At 42.0% G+C, this 22,907-nt stretch overlaps 1 protein-coding gene across 4 annotated transcripts in view; it reads right to left on the bottom strand.

Annotated features, from left to right (window-relative positions):
* Arid4b (AT-rich interaction domain 4B) overlaps positions 1-22,887 on the bottom strand; it is a 128,557-nt gene extending 105,670 nt beyond the window's left edge. For all 4 annotated transcript variants that reach the window (XR_003484125.2, XM_027409410.2, XM_027409412.2 and 1 more), the window contains exons 1-2: positions 22,637-22,887; positions 21,794-21,848 (exon numbers count right to left, since the gene is read on the bottom strand). Coding sequence is in view for 3 of the 4 variants with exons in the window: in XM_027409410.2 (XP_027265211.1) it covers positions 21,794-21,799 (6 nt within the window). In the remaining variant the exon portion in view is untranslated. The remainder of the gene's footprint in view (positions 1-21,793; positions 21,849-22,636) is intronic.
* Positions 22,888-22,907: the final 20 nt, after the last annotated feature.

Below are 22,907 nucleotides of genomic sequence, written 5' to 3'. Positions count from 1 at the left end.
TAGTCATGCATAATGTTTGCCATAAAAGTTGGTCTCAATCTATATGCACACACTGCTGTCCTGTGCTATGCCAGAACTCAGGGTGTAGGTCATACTGTGTGTCCAGTTCAAGCCCCAACACTGCAAAATGAAAGAAATAACCAAAAGCCTGCCATGCATCCTATGTGTCTTTGGAGGCATTAAAACAGTGTTTCTCAACCTGTGGGTCACAACCCCTTTGGGGTCACCTTTCACAGGGGTTGGGTTGCACAAGTCTAAGCCTATGAGAAAATACATATTATTTACAATATGATTCATAACAGTAGCAAAATTACAGTTATGAAGTAGCAACAAAAATAAATTTTATGGCTGGGGTCACTACAACATAAGGAATTATATTAAAGGGTCGAATCATTAGGAAGGTTAAGAGTCACTGCTAACATATGAACCTAATACAAGAAAATAACTAAGCTTTTCTATGGGATACACTTTTTTAAGTTGTCTGAAATTTTTAAAATCTGAAGAAGTTTTGGATGCTAAGAGTCCAACACCCAACATGCTAAAAATTAAGAGCGTTAACTTATCGGGCACTCTCAGAGACAAGCACTCCTTTCCTATTGGAGCATAACAGCATCATTTGAGGACATGTAAAATTTGGCACTGGCTGAAAATGGAGAAATTTTCTGGGATGTCAGGAAAATGAACGCTGATGTCTTCACTGGTCAGGAGGTCCAAATGAAGAAGTTAGTCTACTCTGGGATCTGAATCTGAAATTCTTATCCCAGTAGTAGCAGCTGCCTACAGTATGGTCTTGCAAAAAGTTCTAAAGCTACATTTACAACCAAAAGAATCTTCAAGGCCCTGCCGGTTGTCAAATGTAGGACACAAACCTCCCTCGGGCTAAGGATGGAGAACAGTGGGAGGCATGGGCTGTGACATACACAAGGTCCCAGTTTTATCCTCAGCACAGAAAAGGAGAGAGAACTGGAATCTAAAAAGTATGTGGCATTACTGAGCATCTTTTTACTGACTCACTTTGTCCTCTCCTTAAATATTTAAGTGGATTGTTGAAACACTGGCCCTCATACCACATCACTCTACTCCAGCAACCCTACAAAGGAAACAGCAATCACTTTCATTTGTCCTTTCATTCTACCCAGCAACCAACAGGCAGGCAGCATAGTTGCTAAATGGCAAGCTCTGGTACCAGAATGAATTCAAATTCCTGTTCTCTGGGTCTTATTCCCCTATCTATAAACCCATCCTTGTAGTATGATCATGAAAATCAGCTTTGCTTTGAAGACATGAACACTTAGTGACATTTGACCGTTTTTTTATAATCACTCCTCTCTTTTATATTATACCTTTTTAGAGATACAAAGGATCCAAATAATTTTTAAGAAATTACCATGTGATAATAGCCCCCGTCCCACTAAATCCTTTTTTAAAAATATCTTTAAAAGAAAATAAGTTTGAATAACAGAACTGTGCTGTCTTCTGGGATTTTGTTTTTTACTTTTTTGTTGTTGTTTGTTTTTTTGTTTTTGTTTGTTTTCTGTTTTTTTTTAAAAATGGAGTGTGCTGGGAAAAAAAGAAAGTAAGTTTCTATGGCACTTCTTTGAAATATTATATTCAAACATTTCGTTTACAGCATTTCATCTTATTTGTACAGACTACAGAGCATACTTTAGTCTCCAAGATTCTGTTTCAATTTAAACACCACAATTAAGACAATGTGCCAGACTTTCCTCACTGCCACAGAGACAATTAAAAGGAGAAAAGATTTCTTTTGTTGCATAGTTTCAGAGGTTTCATCACAGTCTCTGGTGCCTATGAGGTCAGAAGAGGATGCCAGATTCCCTGGAATTGGTTCATGGTTGTTGTGAACTACACATGAATACTAGGAACCTGGGTCCCCGGTAAGAACAGCATTTTTTTTTAACTGAACCCATCTCTCTAGCCCCAATATAAATGTATTTTTAACAAAACAATTTCTTAATTATTTGAAAAATTTACCTATATTTTACAATGAAACTGACACACACACCCCAAAGAATAAAGAGATGGCTCAGCAACCATTACTCACTCCAATTCCAGGGTATCCCCTGGCCTCTTCTGGCCTCCACACCCACTAAATATGCATGTGGTACAAAGACATAGGCAGGCAAGCAAAAAACCCTCATACACATAATAAATCTTAATGGCAAAAAAACTTTTAAAATATTTGTTGTATTTATCTATTTGTGGGTGAACAGGCTTGCCATAACACTATGGAAGTCTTAGGAATGGGTTCTCTCCTTCCACTTGATGGGTCCCAGGAACGGAAGGCAGTTCATCAAGGCTTTTCAGCCCACAAACACAAACAGATCTCTTTTTCTACCTGGAACAACTACAAGATTACCTAGATAATGCTGATATAGAAACCTACTGAATGTGCCTTTAATCCCAGCACTCGGGAGGCAGAGGCAAGTGTGAGTTCGAGACCAGCCTGGTCTACAAGAGCTAGTTCCAGGACAGCTCCAAAGCCACAGAGAAACCCTGTCTCAAAAAAACCGGGGTGGGGGAAGTGGGGGGATGGGGGGGTAGTGGTACAGAATGTATACTTCAACTGTTAAATTGAAGACAGAACAACACAGATTTATGCCTGTTCCTAAGAGACCTATCAGAAGGGTTAGCAGTCATTCCCACCACATGCTTCTTCATTGTGAATCTTGTCTCCCCTTACCATCATTTGCTAAGCTGAAAGACCAACTCAAAAGATGACTCAAAGTAAAAGACTAGGTGCAGTTGCTCACATTTATAATCCCAGTGATGAAAGTGGTGGCAGGATTCAAGTTTATCCTCAACTACACAGTGAGTCTGAGGCCAGCCTGAGGCTCATTAAGACCCTATCTCATGGTGGTTCACACAGAAACTCACACTAGTCAAAGTATCGGTGGAGTGCTCAACCACAAAATGAACCCTGTATCACATCCCCTCCCCAAGGCACAGGAACCATCTCAGAAGAGGAGACAAGGAAGTACTGGAGCAAAACAGTATCACTATGCTCATAGGTTCACAACAGTTGTGGCTGCTTGCACAAGACCTACAAAGAGCAAGCCAGTCAGCATTCCAGCATGGAGTAGGCAGGGGTTCATAAGCCCCACCCCAAGGTGAGGAGCTGTGGACACTCAATGGCCTCTGGAGGAGGGAGGGTCATTGCTCTTTATAAGTGTGGTTCCTGGTGGATGGCCCCACACCCAATAACTGAACAGCACAAATGAGTTCATGGGTTATTTTAAAAAGGAATGAAGCTGAGGGAAATGAAGAGGTAAAAAGGATCTGGGAGGAGTTAGGGTGATCAGTGGAGGTGGGAATACCATCAAAGTGAATTGTATGAATATCTCAAAGAATAAAAAGCCTGACTTTAGAGGAATCAAATGAAAAGTGAACATCAGTGAGACAGCCTTACTCTTTAGGGTGCACCTAGATCCCAGACACCTCGTTCTGCTTCCTACAAGCATGCTTAGTGAGCTCCAGGTACCCAGCTTGGACTTTACCAAGCCCTGGGCTATCTTGGAAACTACCTAGTCCCCTAAGACTCTAAAATGTAGGTAAGACAACCACAAAGCACATGTTTATTTGAGGTGTAGTCTATGCATAGCTAGTCTGCACCAGCACACAATTTCCATCTTCATCAAATTCCAATGAGTTAAAGAGTAGACAGTAATCCCATTTTATAAAGAGATCTAAAAGGCTGAATCATTTTGCTAAGCTAAGAAGGCTGAGGTAAGTAGAATACCTCCAAACGAATTGTCTGCACCTTGGTCCACAGAATCTAAAAATTATCTATTAACTATCAAGGGAAAATCTAAAATTGTAGAATGAACTAAGGTTGCTCATCAGCTGAACTTGGAAAGCAATGATCATGAATAGAGCCCAAAACAAAATCATAAATCTACTTAAAACATTATGAGATTATCTTGTAATTTTTGTGGTTTGTAATGTGATTGCATAGTTCTCAAGTGTGAACTTTGTAGATGACAACATTGTGTCACAACAGCAAAAGGCTGAACACAATACTATCACGTGGGTCCTTTTTCTTGAGAGCAGAAGGCTGGATAAACAGAGATGGAAATGCCGAGAGAAAAGAAATTATGTTCAGGAGCTGAAGAGATGATTCAGGAGTTAAGAGCACTAACTGGCTGCTCTTCTAGAGGACCTAGTTCTATTCCCAACATCCACATGGCAGCCCACCACCTTCTGTAACTCTAGTTTGGGAGATTCTGATGCCCTCTTCTGGCCCTCTTGGGTACTGCATGTATGTGGTACACATACATTCAGGCAAAAACTCATACCCACAATAAAGTAAGATTTTATTTTATAAAAACTGGGATGGGGGCAAAGAAAATGTAATTTTAATTTAGCCTCCAAAGCTGCAAAAGGCAAGGAACATAAGTTGTCTCTGTAAGACAAAGGAGTCCAGTAAGAGCCATGCAGGACTCCTGACCTCCAGAAATCTAAGCTAAAGGATTCTGCTGTTTTAACAGCAACTAAATTTGTAACAAGTTGATTTAACAGGAAATGAATACATTCTACCACCATCACACAAAAAGGAAATTTGCTAAATGGTATTGTAAAGATTATAAGTACCAAGCCAGGGGTGGTGGTGTACTTCTTTAACCCCAGGATCAGGTGACAGAAGCAGGCAGAGCTCCGTGAATTTGAGGCCAGCCAGTTTTACAAAGTTAGCTCCAGGACAGGATTGTCACACAGAGAAACCCTGTCTTAAAAAACCAAAACAATATTTGAGCTATGCCTCAAAATATAGCTAATAAAGTTTTACATAAATTCTTCACTTCTAAAAAATTCAACAGCAGCCAAGTAGTGGTGGTACACACCTTTAATCCCAGCACTTGGGAGGCAGAGTTGGGAAGATCTCTATGAGTTCAAGGCCAGCATAGTCTACAGAGTTGAATTCCAGGACAGGCTCCAAAGCTACTGAGAAACCTTGTCTCAAAAAAAAACAAACAAAAAAAAAACAAAAAACACCAACTATGAAGCAGGAAACGTTTTCCCAGAATTAAACCCTCTGTAGTTCTTTTTAATATATTTTCAAATGTCTTCTAATTTTTAAGAGAATCAGGTAAATTTATTTAAGAATGCTTAACATCACCATACATCTAGATACAAACCTGTTTCCAATAAAGTAGTCAAAGAGTTTGCAACTATATTCACTATTCATAAAGCTATCAAAAGGTTACTAAATGGCCACAACTTTATGACTTATAATAATTACGCAGCAGGGCTCAGTGTACTAACTGGAGTGAAGCTCTATGATCAATTAAATGTGTGCCTGTGGGCACATCACTCAGCATCTTTGCATCTGCTTCTTCAACCATAAAAAGAGAAAAATGCTGCTGACCTGCCTCAGAGGGATGTTCTAAGAAATAACTAATGACTACAGAAGTTAAAACATTACAGAATCAATGTTAAGGAATCCCTTTAAACCCTATACTCTGGACCAAAACCATCCATCTGCTGGGGTCACTGTCTATACTGGTCTGTCCCAAAATTAACCTTTCAAGAATACTACATTAAAGATCCCAAGCAGCCAGAGGCTTTGTTTGTTTTGCAGGTACTGGAGATCTAACTTAGGGCAAGCCCTCTACAACTGAGCTGTACCAGTGGGTACTCCCTTTTTTATGAGACAAGTGTCTAGCTATACTTGAGACCCTCTTGCCTCAGTTTCTCAAGTGCTGGTGTACTTGTAACAACACTGGGCTCAACACGAGCTTCTTGAAAAGTAGCCATCCAACAAAAAGGCCACCTCTGCTAATCCTCATGGTTTACCTTAGGGGCAATCCCTTACAACTAGACTTCATTAGTAACAGCTGCAAAATTACTTCACAAGGCTAAGCCACATTATAGGTTCTGAAAGACTATTTATCTCCTAGTAGCACTAGACATTCAAATGAACTAATGTTAAAACTACTCTACACCAGGCCTTCATAGTAGTGCCCTATATGTTATTTAGTAAAAAAGAAAATGACATGTTGAATGCAAATAAAACCTTGCTGAAGTCATCAAATAAATAAATAAATAAATAAATAAATAACAGATCTGTATGAGGTCCCAGCACTCATGAGGCAGAGGCAGGCGGATCTCTGTGTGTTCAAAGCCACCCTAGTTTACAGGAGCTACTTCTAGGACCGCTGGGGCTACACAGAGAAATCCTGTTCTGAAAACCCAAAAACAAAGAAAAAACAAACAGAAGTCAGCCAGTTAGGAAAGTCAGTCGGTAAAAGCACTTGCCACCAAGCTCAAGGTGAGTTCAATCCCTGGAATTCACACAATGGAAGAGAGAAAGCCTCAGCAAAGTTGTTCTCTAACCTCCACACACTCACCCCCACACATACACACAAACTGAAAAAATAAACAAACTAACCAACTATAAAGTGTGTTGAGACCAGAAACTCTTCCACTCTTGCCAGTAAATGTATGTTAGGAAACTTGGGCCACACTGTTCCAGGACAGCCTGGGCCAGAGAAAAACCCTGCTTCAAGGGGCCTAAGGGAATTGGAAGGGAATAGAGCACAGTCCTCAGAATAAAGAAATCTGGATTTTACCTTCCACCTCCAAACACTGTCTTATAGAATTTAAAGCATAAAACAAAAAACAGATAGCTGAGCTGGTGGCTCATGCATTTAATCCCACCACTCAGAAGGCAGAGGCAGGTGGATCGCTGAGTTTAAAGCCAGCCTGGTCTACAAAATGAGTTCCAGGAAAACCAGGAATACACAGAGAACCCTGTCTTGAAGAGACAAAAACAACAGGCTTTTAACTTTTAATCATAAATTGTCATCAAAATGAATTTTGGGGGCTGGAGAGATGGCACAGAGGTTAAGAGCACCGGCTGTTCTTCCAGAGGTCCTGAGTTCAATTCCCAGCAACTGCATGGTGGCTCAAACCATCTACAATGCCATCTGGTGCCCTGTCCTGGTGTGCAGGAAGAACACTGTATACATAATAAATAAATCTTGAAAAAAAAATAGTTTTGGAAACTAGAGTGACTACATAATTCTAAAAGCCAATTTAAATTCCCAAAACTTAATTTTTTTTTTTTGGTTTTTCGAGACAGGGTTTCCCTGTGGCTTTGGAGGCTGTCCTGGAACTAGCTCTTATAGACCAAGCTGGTCTCGAACTCACAGATCCGCCTGCCTCTGCCTCCCGGGTGCTGGGATTAAAGGCGTGCGCCACCACCGCCCGGCTAAATATTCTTATCTAGAACCTGTAATCAGGCTGGTGAGATGCTCAACTGATAAAAGCACACTTGCCATCATGCCTGAATATAAGAATTTGATCACTGGGACCCACACAGTGGGAAGAGACAACAGAATACCATAATTTGTCCTCAAATCTCCACACAAGCATCACAGCATGTGTGCACACACAAAGACATAGAAGTAACAATCTAATTCCAGTATTCTGAAACTAGTAATAGGAGCTACAATATACTATGAGTCAGCCAGGCAGTAGTGGAGCACAACTTTAATCCCAGCACTTGGGAGGCAGAGGCAGGTGGATCTATATAGGTTAGAGGCCAACCTGGTCTACAAAGTTGAGTTCCAGGACAGCCAGGGCTACACAGAGAAACCCTGTCTCAAACACACAGACACACAGACACACACAGACACACAGACACAGACACACACACACACACACACACACAAACACACACACACACAATTATTACAGTTAGTCACCTCCAAATAAGCCCTTAGGATGAGTATTATAACTAACTTCACATGTGAATGCTAACCATCACTCAGAAACTGCATACTCCATGGTAAACACAAATTACAACTAAATCCCAAAAAATCCTAAGAACTCCTCACTGTACTAGCTAATAAAAAAGTTCATGCTCAGAAGAATAGAAGATAACAAGAATGGAGATACCATAATAGAGGGAGACATTTTAGGTTTACAGAGAAATCAGGCACTAGGGAAATGTCTGGAGATCTACAAAAATGACACCCGCTAACAATCTAAGCAACAGAGGAGAGGCTACCTAAAATACCCTCACCTGATGAGATTGATGACTGACTTATATGCCATCCTATAGCCCTCATCCAGCAGCTGGTGGAAGTAGAAGCAGACACCCACAACTAACCACTGAACTGAACTGGAATCCAGATGCAGAAAAGGATGAGTGATGAGCAAAGGGGTCCAGACCAGGCTGGTGAAACCCACAGAAACAGCTGACCTGAACATCCAGGAACTCTTGGTCCCCAGACTGATAGCTGGAATACCATGGGACTGATCCAGTCCCCAGGAACATGGGTTTCTGTGAGGAGACCTCGGAAATCTACGGGACCTGCTGTAGTAGTTCAGTACTTATCCCTAGCATAGGTGTGGACTTTGAGAGCCCATTCCACATAGAGGAATACTCCCTGAGCCAAGACACACGGGGTGGGCCTAGGCCCTGTCCCAAAGGATACAATAGACTCGGATGACACCCTATGGAAGGCCTCACAATCCAGGGGGAGCAGAAAGGATATGTGATGAGTAGGGTTTTAGTTGGGGGTGAGGGGTAGGGGAGGATGGGAGGGAGAAGGGAACTGGGATTGTCGTGTAAAACAATCTTGTTTCTAATTCAAATTTTAAAAATCTGCAAAAATAAAAAATAAAAAATAGTTCATGGTCCTAGCAGACTAGCACAGCTACCATGTGTACTGGCCTCTCAGCACCTCACCAAGCACCCTGTAAAGTATTTTCAATGTACTTTTCACTGAATGAATCTACAACTTTGTTCAGTAGTGATTTCTAATGCCCATTTTGCAAAAAAAGTATGAAACTAATAATTTACCTTCATATCAAAAACTGTACCTAAATTTCAGCAACCAACAAAGGATAGAAAAGACCTCTCTGTGTCCTAGCTATCACCACCTTTAATCACTAACACCACTTACTGGGCACTTTTTAAAAGGCAGCTTAAAAGCCATTTTAACTATCAGTGCAAGTAAATCTTTTCTCTATATCTTTTGCTGAAAGGTTCAATAGCTTCAAATGTTGTTTCTGCTACAGAAGTGATTACATTTTCTCTTTTGTTTGTTTTTTCAAAGAAAAATTCATTGTGTACATTGCAGGAAGAGCAGCTGGGTAGTAACTAGCGTACTGCTAAAAGCCAAAAGCATTATTTTCAGTGAAGCTTATTAAGTAGTCATCAATGACTATGTTCTGTATAAGCAATTGTTTCCTAAGTCAAATGTTTTCAAATCTGGGCCTAGAGGTATAGCTCGACAGTAGAGTACTTGTATGCACAAGACCTTTGGGTTTGACCCCCTACAGTACTCTTGTGTTTATCTAAGTTGTTCTATTGCCAATAAAATCTCAAGAGTCAGATACAGGGGTGAAAACCTGATAGATAAAAGAAATAGTGGAGGAACAGCCTGCTGACCTTCTCGCCACACTTATCAGAGGAAAAGACCTGGAAATCTCTAAGTCCCTCTGTACTCTTTCTTGTGCATCTTTTCTATCAGTACTCCTGGATTCTCTATGGCTAATACAGGTCAGCTAGTTGCTGGCTCCGCCCAGATTCAAAGTTAACTTTATTAATACAGTCTCAGGGTATCAGTGCAATCCAATATCCTGCAACAGTACTCATCCCACCCAAAAAAAAAAAAAAAAAAAAAAAATGACTACTAACTTTTTGGATACAAATAACAGACCTGGACCAGAGAGATGCCCAGTGGGTAAAAGCACTAGCTATTCAAGGCTGGAAACCCGAGGGTCATTTCTCACAACCCACATAACAAGTGGATGTGGGAGTACATTTGTAATTCCAGCACTCCTGTGGCAAGATGGGAAGCAGAGACAAACAATAGAGGCCCTTCTTCAACAAGATGAACACCCTGAAGTTGACCTCTGACCTCCCTATGTGCAATGGCATGCACTAACCCACAAACACATTAACATAAAAACAAACATACACAGAAAATTTTCAACTAAAAAGTTGTTTTAAAGGAATAGTAACAAAACATGTAGGCAGTAATTAAGATATCCTTGACTTACATTGTCAAAGTTCCCAAACTAGAATTTAAGAGACTACAAGTCAAGGCATGTTGGCACATATCTGCGGCACTTAGGAGGCTGAGGAAGGAGGACTACAAATTTGAAGTTAGTCTAGGCTACTCAGTGGGAGAGAAAATACCTTAAATAAGTCTGTCTAGAGCAGTGGTTCTCAACCTGTGGGGCACAACCCCTTTGGAGGTTGAACTACCCTTTCACATGGGTCTCCTAAGACCATCAGAAAACACAGATATTTACAATTCACAATAACAAAATTAGTTATGAAAGTAACTTTATGGTTGGGGTTCACCATATATGAGGAACTGTATTAAAGTGTCACAGCTTTAGGAAGTTTGAGAACCACTGATCTAGAGGGTATGTCCAACACAAAATCATAAACTTGCTTAAAACTTTGAAATTGGGACTGGTGATATGGCTCAGTGAGTAAAGCACTTGCTGCCAATCTTGATGACCTGAGTTCCATCCAGGAACCCACAAGGTAGAAGCAGAGAACTGACTTGTTACTAGTTGTCCTCTGACCTCTGTACACACATAATGGCACATTCAATGCCCCCACACAAACACACACACACCATGCATGCACACACAAACACAAATAAAAAACTAATTAAGTAGATTTTTGCAATTATTTTATTGTAAATTAATTGCAGTTTCTCGTGTGAATCTTACAGATGACTCTGTCTCAACATCAAAAGGCTGGACAACGATATTGAGCCCATTCTAAAAGATGTGGTATGTGTCCAAGACACACTGTAACCTGATACTTATAGTAGTATAAGACTTCATATAGAATTATCTTTCTCTTAAATGATGGCTAAATTTGACACATAAGGGTGATACAGATTGTTTCCTGTTAAGACTTTGACAGTAATAATGGGTCAGTAAAGAAGCTCTCAACCTCCTTACCACCAAACAATAAAGTTAACCTGGACAAACCACACCACCCAAGGTAATGTCTTGTTTCATACTGATCTTCAACTGAGTAAATCTGTAATCATAGGCAGTATTCTGTGAAAAACTAATTAGGACAAATGGATGACTGTGCAAAGTGTGAGGGCAAATATAAATTAACTGGTACACATATGCTTCAAAAATCACACTTGAAATTTTCCAGTGACTTTTAAAACTGTTTCACCAGGGCTGATGACTCAACAGTTAAAAGCAGTACTCCTGTGGAGGATCCAGGTTCAATTCCCAGCACTCACACTGTGGCTCAAAAACCATCTCTACCTGTAGTTCCAGGGAATCAAACAGCTGCTTCTGGCCTCTGAGGACACCAGGAATACATGTAGAATACAAGCATGTATACAAAATATTCATACACATAAAAACTCTTAGTTACTTTATGAAATATTCCCATGAAATCCAAGATTAATTTAAATTTAACTTGTAAAAAATAGATTTGGGGGAATTCTAAGAGAAACTATGGGGCTGAAGAAATGGTTCAAGTTGAGCGTACTTGCTGCTCTTGCGGAAGAGCAAGAGATCCATTCCTAGCACCCATATCAGGCCACGTCAGAAAGCTCACTCATAATCACCTGTTAACTCTAGCTCCAGGAGACAGGGTTTCTCTGTGTAACAGCCCTAGCTGTCCTAGAACTAGCTCTGTAGACCAGGCTGGCCTTAAACTTAAGAGATCCACCTGCCTCTGCCTCCCGAGTGCTGGGATTAAAGGTGTGAGCCACCATCACCTAGCTACACCTCTTGCTTATATAACCAACCAATTAGAAAATATAATCCTCAGCATAGCCTACTGAGCTCCTGAAATAAGGTTTCTTGGTCTATGCAAACCAGCCTTTTCTTATTTTCATTTTATTTGGTTTTTATATTCAAGTAAACTATTTATCAAGTTGTCTAACTCCTCACCCAACTTTCCACAAATCTGAACACTAGCTCCAATTTTAGTAAGAAAATGATCACATTTCTTAAAAGCATACTATTTTTTTTTTGTTTGTTTTTTGTTTTTTGTTTTTCGAGACAAGGTTTCTCTGTGTAGCTTTGGAGCCTATCCTGGCACTTGCTCTGGAGACCAGGCTGGCCTAGGAACTCACAGAGATCCTCCTACCTCTGCCTCCCGAGTGCTGGGATTAAAGGCGTGCGCCACCAACGCCCAGCCAAAGCATCCTATTTTTCATAGGAAAATCCCAATGTCATTTCTACTTAAGAAGAAAAACTAATTTAATAACTCTTTAAACACTCCAATTAGCAACATCAAACGGACCATACTGCTTAATTGTTTAAGAGGTAACAGATATTCTCTCATTTTGATGTAAATCATTTATATCAAAGTATATCATTCGACAGGCGTTGGTGGCGCACGCTTTTAATCCCAGCACTCAGGAGGCAGAGGCAGGTGGATCTCTTAAGTTTGAGGCCAGCCTGGTCTCCAGAGCGAGTGCCAGGATAGGCTCCAAAGCAACACAGAGAAACCCTGTCTCGAAAAAACAAAAAAAAAGTATATCAATCATCTGGTAACAAAAGCTAACTGTGTATATGCTTTGCTTTGTGTCCATCAGGTTTAAAGGAGGATAAGCCAAAAAGGTAGTAATGGCCTATTTTCATTAATATTTTCCTTTGCCTCACTCAAGTTACAAGCTGAAACTGATACTTTGCACTTAGGTAATAAAAATTTCAAATTAATTCTGTCACAGCATTCCATATTTTACCAAAATCTGTATCTCGAACATTCTACAATTATTTGTCTATTAACTATTAAAAGAATCAAACATGGGAATGGTGACACACAACTTTAATCCCAGCACTGAGAGGCTGAGACAGGTATCTCTGTAGATGTCATCTTTCACAGAATACTAGAATACTAGCACATACTTCTAATGGAGTAAAACTGTCCAGAAGAATCACTATGCTGTTCCATGATATTAGAAAGAAGATAGTATGTGTCCTGTTGAGGAATTTGTTGTTGCTAGATGTGGTAGCGTGTAGCTGTAATCCCAGCACTTAGGAGGTGGAAGAGCAGGAAAATCAAAACTCAAGGTCATCCTACATACCTAGTCTTAGGCCAGCCTGGGTTAAATGAGGGCCTATCTTAAAAAAAAAAAAAAAAAAAAAAAAAAAACCTACTTTCTGCTGTAGAGCCAGGTAACTACTATAAAAATGAGTATGTCAGCCAGACATGGTGGTGCATGCCTTTAATGCCAGCACTGGGAAGTGGGGGTGGGGGTGGAAGCAGAGGCAGGAGGATCTCTGTGAGTTCTAGAACAGCCTGGCTGTTACACAGAAAAACCCTGTTTCAAAAAAGAATGAAAAGTAGGTATGTGCCACACTGGTCCTGGCTGGATGAAAGGCTGTCACTATAAAAAACAACACTGGTAACAATGGCACCTGATATCACCCCTCCAGGCATGCTAGTGTGACTGCATTTGTACTATCCACATAAAGTAACAATTGCCAGGAGCAAGAAAATCATCAAGTAGTTAAGAATACTTGCTGCTCTTGCAGAAGAGTCAGATTCAGTTCCCAGCACCCACATGGCCACTCACAACCTCATGTGACTACAACTCCAAGAGATCTGACACCCTCTTTTGGCCTCTGCAGGCACTACACACATGTGTTACATACATGTAACCAAACACTCATAAACACAAAATAAATTTAAAAATTAAAGAAGAACAAAAAGAGCAGAGGTCATGGTAACACACCACCTTTAATCTCAGCAACTGGGAGGCACAGTCAGGCAGACTCATCTCTATGAGTTCAAGGTCAGCCAGGTCTACATAGCCAGTTCCGTTCGAGTCAAGGCTACACATAGTAAAACCCTGTCTCAAAAATAAAACACAGTTAAAATAAAAATAAAAGGAAAGAAAGAAAACTGCCAAAAGATGAAAGAACATGTCTTTTGTGAAAATTTGTAATTACAATCACCTCATGTACATAATGTACTCCATGGATGACTACTTGGACCAAACTTGTCAAAAAGAATGTGTTGAAAGACACTAGTCTTAAGTGTAGGATTAATTGGAAGCCAGAGCCCAGTTCTGAGAGTTGAGCAAAAACAAATGGCTCTTTCAAAAGCTTCAATTTTACATGATTTTTAGTCTTTGAAAAATAGAGGAACTGGACATCCAAGTCAATTGGTAGAGTGTTTGCCTGTCACTGCTAAGCCCAGAGTTCAAAACCCAGTTAACAGAGCCAGGTGAGGTGGCACATGTCTTTAATCCCAGCACGAGGAAGGAGGAGTGAGAAAGATTATGAGTTCTAGGCCAGCATCAGCTACACAGCAAACTGAAAGCCAACCTGAGCTACGTGAGACCCTATCTCTAAAATAAAATACTAGTAGTAATAACAGTAACAGTAGCAACAATAATACTAAAATGACAACCTGTGGCTACCCATTGCACTATCAGCATATTGAGATGCTCAGAGTTGAATGAGAAGAGGGGATTAGGGATTAAATGTCCCATAAAAATTCAGCACAAATCAAAGTTTTAACTCTACACTAAAAAGTCATTAAGCATGACATGTCTATACTTGTTTCAAGCCACATTTCACAGAGCAACACATGAGATTTTTTTTTTTTTTTTGCTGGTACAGAATATAAATACTTCCAAAAGCAGCCACCATCATCTTACCATCATCCTTTAATAAAATAGCTTCATCTCTCGATGGCTCCTATCTTCCCCCCTCCTACTTGAGTTTTTTCCCACAGCAGTCAGTGACAGTTTAAAACATAATCAAACTCCATCGCTCTGCAGTGAGACTGCACCAATTCTCTTTAAGACCTGCAATGCTACCTATTTCCACAGCAGTCAAAGCCAGAGTCCTCAGAATACCTCCCAGGTTCTAGAAGGGCCTGCTGTGCTCTGCCCCAAGCCACATCCCTTCACCCTATCCCTTCCCACTGCTTTCCTCCCTTGTTCCATACCAACTAGCCTGACCTCTAGTACTTTGCACCTGGTCAGCCACATGGCCCTAAGTGTGTCTCCAACCCAGGCCCTGAATTCATTACCCTTACCTGGTCCACCCCTTTCCTTATTCCCATGCTATTATCTATTCCTTAAAGCAGTAATTTATCATATTTACTCCTTTTTGCTAACAAACTATCTTAACATGTGGGATCCACAGACCAGGCACTTCCACCTGTTTGATTCACTGACACATACTAAAACAGCTACAACAGAGACTAGCACACAATAGCATTCAGTAAAGGATGAGTGCATTTTTTTAAGTCTCCAGGGTCTTAACAGCCACCTGTCACAACACAAATACCCAAAGGTAAATACTTAGCACTCAATAGGTTATCACAAGCCACACTCCCTGAAAAGGAAAAGGTTCACTCCTAAGAGTCAACAGACTGAAAAATAAATATTCACCTGAGCTACCTAGATGCTTCTGTAGATAAGGGCACTTGCCACCAAGCCTGAAGTTGATCCCTAGAACCCCAAAAGGTACAAAGAGAGAACAGACTCCCACAAGTTGCCCTCTGACCTCCAACACGAAACTATGGTGTGCATACCCACACACAAAAATAAATTTAAAATGTAACAAAAACCTTAATTAATGTACACATATTTATGTTCAAATAAACACATATGAATAGGCACATCTGAGAATATTCATCATGGAACACATGTGTATGTGCACAGAAAATGTTACAAATCTTTAAATAAAAATATTTTTAGCCAGGCAGTACTGATTATCATCTTTAATCCCAGCACTCGAGGCAGAGGCAGAGGCAGAGGCAGAGGGGCAGAGGGGCAGAGAGGGGCAGAGAGAGAGGGGCAGAGAGGGGTAGAGGGGGGCAGAGGAGGCAGAGGGGGGAGGGGAGAGGGGGGCAGAGGGGCAGAGGGGGCAGAGGGGGCAGAGGGGGGCAGAGGGGGGCAGAGGGGGGCAGAGGGGGGCAGAGGGGGGGCAGAGGGGGCAGAGGCAAAGGTAGGCAGACGCCTGTGAGTTACAGGCCAGCCTGGTCTTCAGACCTAGTTCCAGGACAGCTGGGGCTACACAAAGAAACCTGCTTTGAAAAAATAAATAAATGAATGAACTTTAAAAAGCAAATTTATAGTTTGTGAGTTATATCTCATTTTTTTAATTAAAAAAATCAAAGTAACTTAACAGACTGTTGAAGTCAATACTCCTATTCATGAGGGCAAACTAGGAGTTGGAAATACCGTATTTTGGTTGCACTCAATCTGAGGAGCTCCATGTACTGACTACATAAAGCAAAGAGTGTTAAGTGGAGGGCAGGTGTCTCAGGAGCTGCTCGTGTTAACAGCAACAAGGAGAACATTCACTTCATATCTAATTCAATCACCTCCATCTTCAATACTATGGCTTTTCCATCACCTGTATGATGACCAGCTGACAGCTGTATGACTGACCAGTCTGTCCACTTACACTCTTATTACATTAGTCTACTCTCATATCAATTACTGTTCTGGTTTGAAAATGTGTACCACATCACTTTACTCTTTAGTTCAAGACCCTTTAGAAGACCTTCCTGGCTTCTACAGAGTACACAAGGATGGATAACTTAATGGTTACAACCCTTAGGCAGGCCTTTAATCCCAGCACTTGGGAGACAGTAAGTGGATCTCTAGGAGTTTGAGGCCAGCTTACTACAGAGCAAGTTCCAAAGCAATCAGGGCTGCATAGAGAAACTCTCTCTCAAATAAAAAACAAACAACAACAAAAAAAAGCAAAACAACAACAAAAGTTACAAAATGTATTAACTATACAAAACTGTAAATTTATCAGTTTTTGGAGACTGAAAATTTCAAGGCAGGGCAGTCCCATGAAGAGAGCCAAATGAGAGCTCGGAAAATGAAAGGTACTAAGGCTGGTGACCTGAATTTTATTCTCAGAACCTATATAGAGGAAAAAGGTGAGACCCAACTACACCAAGTTGTCTTCTGACTGCCAATGTTCACTCTGGCACACAAGTATGACCCCCCACATTTCCTTAAAATTAATTTTTAAAGTTTTAAAGTTTCATGTAGCTTGTACATGAGTACCTGTTCACATGTGCACATGTATGGTTGCAAATGCACTTGAGTGCATGCACACAGGCCAAAGGTTGTCATCAAGTGCTTCTTCCATTGCTATCTATCTTTTAAAAAAATTATTTCATTTATTTATTTTGTGTGTGGTTAGGAGAGGAACATACTATATGGAAACCAGAAGGGTTCCTTGGATCAAACTCAGGTTGTCATGCTTGGCAGCAATTGCCTTTACCAGCTCAGCCATCTTGCCAGCCCCTCTCCATCTTTTCTTTTTCAAACAGGGTCTTGCTCTGAACCTGGAACACACCAATTCGATTTGACTGGACTGGCTATCCCACAAGCCTCAGTATCTCCTTCCTCTCTAGTGCTGGGGTTACAAGTAAATACCACTATATTGGGCTTTTTACATGATGCTGGGGTCCAATTCAGATCCCACATGCTTGTGCAACACACACTTTATGAACTGAACCATGTTCCCAGGTCCCTCACATAGCACTTAAGAAAATTTTCAGACTATAATTGTAACTCAATGGTAAAGTAGTTGCTTCAATGCTCAAAGGGAGTAGTTCATTCCATCTTCTATCACTGTTCTTCTAGTCTCACCCAAACACATCATACTGTTTTTAAATTTTGAGATAAGATCTCACAAAATCACTCAGGACAGCCTTGAGCTCACTCTGTAACCTAGGCAGCACTGAATTTGCCATTCTCCTGCCAGTCTCAAAAGTGGGTGGGATAACAGGCCTGGCAACAGCTCCAACAAACCTAAGTTTCCGTATGTACCACCCTGTTTTGTTCCTTTCCACCCAGTGTCTGTTCCCTCCTATCTGAACTGTGTTTCCCTTTCTTTAACACTCAGCATAGATGTCAACTATACCAGAAAACTTTCCATGACTCTTTCATTTAGCTGTCCTTCCACAACATGTACTGAAATAATGATATAGTGGAACAAATACGCTACAAAGTGCTTTAGTTTTCAGTGTCTTCTACTACATGGAAAGCAAGCAAAACTGCTGATGCTACCTCATTGCCCTAATATATGGAAGTAGTTCTTAAATGATGATTTATTTAAGAGGGGGGAAAAAAAGAAGAAAAAACAAGGCAGAAAAAGAAGCAAAGAAAGGAGGAAAACAAATAGTATGCATGCACACCCAGAACCAAAAAGAGGCCACTTATAACCAGAGTGTTTACACGGTCCAGGCCAGTACTCACTGAGAGACAATGATACATATGGAAAAGCCCAGATGAAAAGCACAGAATCTAAACAACTCATTCCCTAAACATCCCTAAACATCCCTAAACATCCTAATGTCTAGGCCACACAATACTACAATTTACTGCATGTAGTATATTAAGAACGTTGGTAACATGCACAGTATAAAAAAACAGAAACATTTTAGTTACAAAATAAAAGTAAGAATCAATCTAACATAATTAGCTGTAATTTTCATAGCCTATCTCCTAATGTATCACATTGATGCTGAAAGGTCTACCAACCAAAATTATGAAAAACAGCAGAAGGGCTATTGAGATGGTCAGCAGTTAAAGGTCTTATGACTCTTAAGTAGCAAGAGTTGAATCCTAAGGACGAATTTGGTGGAAAGAGACAAATCAACTTCCATAAATTGTCCTCTGACCTCATGGGAGCGTACACGTACGTACGTACGTACGTACATACACACACACACACACACACACACACACACACACACACACACACACACACACACGAATAAATAAAAGTTAAAAAGAAAAACAACAGGACACCAGCAACTTTACCTAGTAGCAGTGTCTACAGCAACAGTAATACTAATCCTAAAGCAGGCTACTTTTATGTGACAAGTCACAGTTCTCACAAACAGATTGCAAAAATAATCTCCAGACAGAGCACCCTAGTCATGACCAGACTTTGTGTAAATTAATTTTTGAACAAATTTAAAAGCTTGTTTCAGCACTTGGGAAGCAGAGGCAGGAGGATCTATGAGAATTCGAGGCCATCCTGGTCTACAGAGTGAATTCCAGGAGAGCCAAGACTGTTACCCAAAGAAACCCTGTCTCGAAATCCGCTCCCCACCCAAAAAGGCTTGCTTCAAAGAAGATGTGTTTAGCAAGATTCAAAAACGGCATAAAATCACTCTATGGCTTAAATGTTATTTATACATGTATACACACACAAACTACATGAAACCTTTTTTTCACACACAAAATTGGACCCAATATATTCAGCACTAAATACCTTTTCTTCTTTTTGTCTCTTTGATAATCGAACTATGTAGCCCAGGCTGACCTCAAACTCACAGAGATCTGCCTGCCTCTACCTCCTATGTGCTGCAATTAAAGGTGTGTGCCATCTTTTTTCAAAGGATCATTATTATGTGTGACTGTGTAAATGAATGCTGAATGTGTCTAGGTGTCTGTGGAACCCAGAAGTGAGTGGTAGATCCCTCCCTTGGAACTGGAGTTACAAGGTGGTTAGAAAACACAGGTGCTGGGTACTCAACTCCCATGAGGAAGGGCTGCGAGCTCCTAACCACTGAGCCACCACTCAGGCACTCACTCAGGAGGAATTTATCTTTTACACATAGGAAATTAAATTGCAAAAAAGACTTTAATACTAGCAATTAGTAATAGAGTCTCCAAAATTTCCTAAACTAAAAACAGAAAGTTCTTTATAAAGTTGGAAATTTGTTTTAACAACTTTTTTAACATTACTAATAACAAACACCTTTATTTTAAAGGAAGTAACAGACACACACACACACAAAAATGCATTTGTCTAATACCGTGAAACTCTTATGGCTAAAGTTTCCAGCACACTTTCTTTTCGTTGTTGTTTTGATTGCCTGTTGGGGACAAGAGTTTCATGTGGCCTTGGCTGGCTTCCAACTCAATAAGTAGGCTAGGCTAGCCTAGAGCTCACTGTATAATCCAGGTTGGCCTTGAACTACTAACCCTCCTTCCACTGCTGGGATTAACATGCATGTACCTGCAGACCTGGCTTTTCTTTCCTTTCTTTTCTTTCTTTTAAACAGACAAGTTTTTTAAACAGGAAAATAAAGAAAGGAACAAAAATCTACATCTTCAATTTGGTATAACCCTTTCAGAAAAACATTTACATTCTAAGATATGTCAGGCAGGCATTATAATGGGAACTGTGACAGATTATAACATTCCGAAAATGTATTCATCTTCCAAATTTATTAAACATGTATCAGTCAACTTAAAATTTTTTCCCAAGTTTTCATCAAACAGCAAGGCAATTACATGCTTTTCCTAAAAACCTGACCTTTTCCTAATAAACTCAGTTTTCACTCAGGTTATACACCTATGACTAAGAAGAAAAGGGTTTCATCTCTGACATATCACTGGTTATGTTTTCATTCACATGAAAGTAAGACAGGAACTCAGTAAACAAAAACCAAGCCATCTACAGAGCCCTAAACTTGAAGAAAAACAAACAAACAAAAAAAAAAAAAACACCTTTAAAAATGGGCTAACCTGCTTTGTACAATAAGCAAATATTTAAGTGGCAAGAGCATTTATATTCTTTTATAAACAGAAGATGGGGGGGAGGGTGGCACCTGCCTTTAATCCCAGTACTTGGGAGGCAGAGACAGGCAGATCTCTGTGAGTTCAAGACCAGGCTGGCCTACAAGGGCTAGTTACAGGACAGTCTCCAAAGCCACAGAAAAAGCCTGCCTCAAAACCCCCTCCCCCGCAAAAAAGAAGCTTTTGAAACTCTACCTGGATGCAGTCCTACAAAAGAAATTCTCACTCTGGAGATAAGAGAAAATAATTTTAACAAAAGAAGAAAACAACCCAAAAGAACTGTCAAGAGTAGATGCCATTTGCATTCTGACATGTTATCGGTTACATTTCAATCGGGTAAACACACACTACTAACGTTTTCAAGCACATCTTAATTTGTATAGATTCAAAGGAAAAAATATTCTAGTATCAAGATTCAACCAGTTAAATCTAGATATATCAGAAACCCAAATCTTTTCATGCCACTGGAATTAAAAAAAAAAAAAAAAACTTTACAATTTCCTAAAATGACAAAAAAAAAAACACCTGTATTTTTATTGCCATGATTTATTCCACCAATTCACAAACTAGTTCTTAGACACATTTCTTAGAAGCTATTCTGCGGTCAACATATTTACTTAGAGGAACCTGGCCATCAGTTTTCCACACAACACATCACAGCAGAGCACGTGACAACTCCAAGAAAAATGAACCACACAACCCTTAGTCCCTGGAAATACAAGGTGCAACAGGCCAAATAGATCTCTAAAGGTAAAGAGCAACAAACTGCTAAAGATAAAGAGCAACAAACTGCTTCAAACATCTTCAAAAATTTTTTTTGCTTAAAATTCATGGCTCTGAGACACAATCAAACGAAATTTTCTTTCATCGGCATTAACAGACAGACCCACTGTATAGCAGTACTGTTTGTTTCAAGAGTCAGGTTACTAGACCAGCTTTCTGTTTTATGAATTAAGACGCTTTAATTCGTTCAGTTGTTCCTAAGGTTCCATGCAAAAGGCGCTCGCTGTTCTATTCCGGAGCCGCACAGCTTTGGTGACACAGTCTCCTAACTGACTCCACAACTCCACGACACAGCCCGTGGATGTTCGCACCAGCTGACCCTCTGTCTCCAGGGAAAGCTCCTCACTAAGCCACTCCACACACCTGCCTCTGCAAAACTCGCAGGCCCGCCACAGACACGGCCCCTACACTTCCTGAATTCGAAAGCCACTCAAGCTGCTTGAGTGACGCCTTACCTTCATGGTGACTCTGGGGCCGCGATCCCCACGGCGACACCAGCTTCACCTGCACCTGGAGGGGAAACAAAGACACCCGGTCAGTACCACCGGCACCCCCTGCGCCGTCGGGGCGGGGGCGGCACCGAGTGGGGCCAGGAGCCCGAGCAGGCACGCGCCATCCCAGAGCCCTTACCGCCCCCACCGCCCTCCTCTTGCCGCCCCATTGTCGCGACTCCACGGACTTTTCTCCGTCCTCCACGATGACGCCATTTCTGTCAGAAGAAAACTCACAACAAGCGCAGGGTCCGGCGCGGCCTGGAGCGCGGCTGCAGCCGTCCAAGCCCACGGAACCGCGATGCCCGGAACCCCGGGGCTGAGCCCTGAGTGAACCGGTGGGCCCTCGGGCTGCGGCGGCTCGACCCCACAGAGCCCGTCCGCGTCCCGCCCGAGCCCGGGCCCACAAGTGGGAGCCGGGGCCGGGCACGGGCACCGAGGACACCCAGTTCCCAGCCCCACGGGCCGAGGCCGCGGGGCCCACGATGCGGCCAGGGAAGGGCGGCTCCGGCTCAGCACCGCGGGGGGCGGGGGTCCCGGGAGGCCGAGGCGCCGCTGCAAGAGACGACTCAGCCCCGATGCCATCTGCCCCGCTGCGCGGCCCGGCCCGGAGCTTCCCCCACGAAAAATAATGCCCCTACCTCCGGGGCAGACGAGGTCTGAGGCGTGCGGCCGGAGTCCCCCCGCTCCGCCTCCCCCCCCAACCCCCCAACACCAGCAGGCCCAGGGGAGAGATGGCGAAGAAGCTGCGGGTCCGCCGGCGGCCGGGGCTCCGGCTCCTCCTCCTCCCGTGGCGGCGACTGGTACCTTTGTTTGGCGGCCGCTCCGGCTCCCTCGCGGGGGGAGGGGGGCGACGAAAAATCCCTCCCAGACGGAGGTCCGGGCCCCGGTCTCGCTGCCCTCCCGAGGACCGCGGCGGCCGACCTTCTGCGGCTCCCTCCGGGCAGACGTCCAGGCGGTGGCCGCGGCGGCGGCAAGCTGTGGCTGGAGACTCTCCCTTCGCTCCGGCGCCCGTGCTCCTCACTCCGGACTCGACTGACGGGCAAACATCGCTTCCCCCCACCCCGGCCCCCCTTTC

The sequence above is a fragment of the Cricetulus griseus genome, chromosome 3 (assembly GCF_003668045.3).
Source record: "Cricetulus griseus strain 17A/GY chromosome 3, alternate assembly CriGri-PICRH-1.0, whole genome shotgun sequence".
NCBI classification, from domain to species: domain Eukaryota; kingdom Metazoa; phylum Chordata; class Mammalia; order Rodentia; family Cricetidae; genus Cricetulus; species Cricetulus griseus.
The sequence above is the reverse complement of the archived record's forward strand: the minus strand, read 5'-3'. Positions and strand labels throughout refer to the sequence as shown.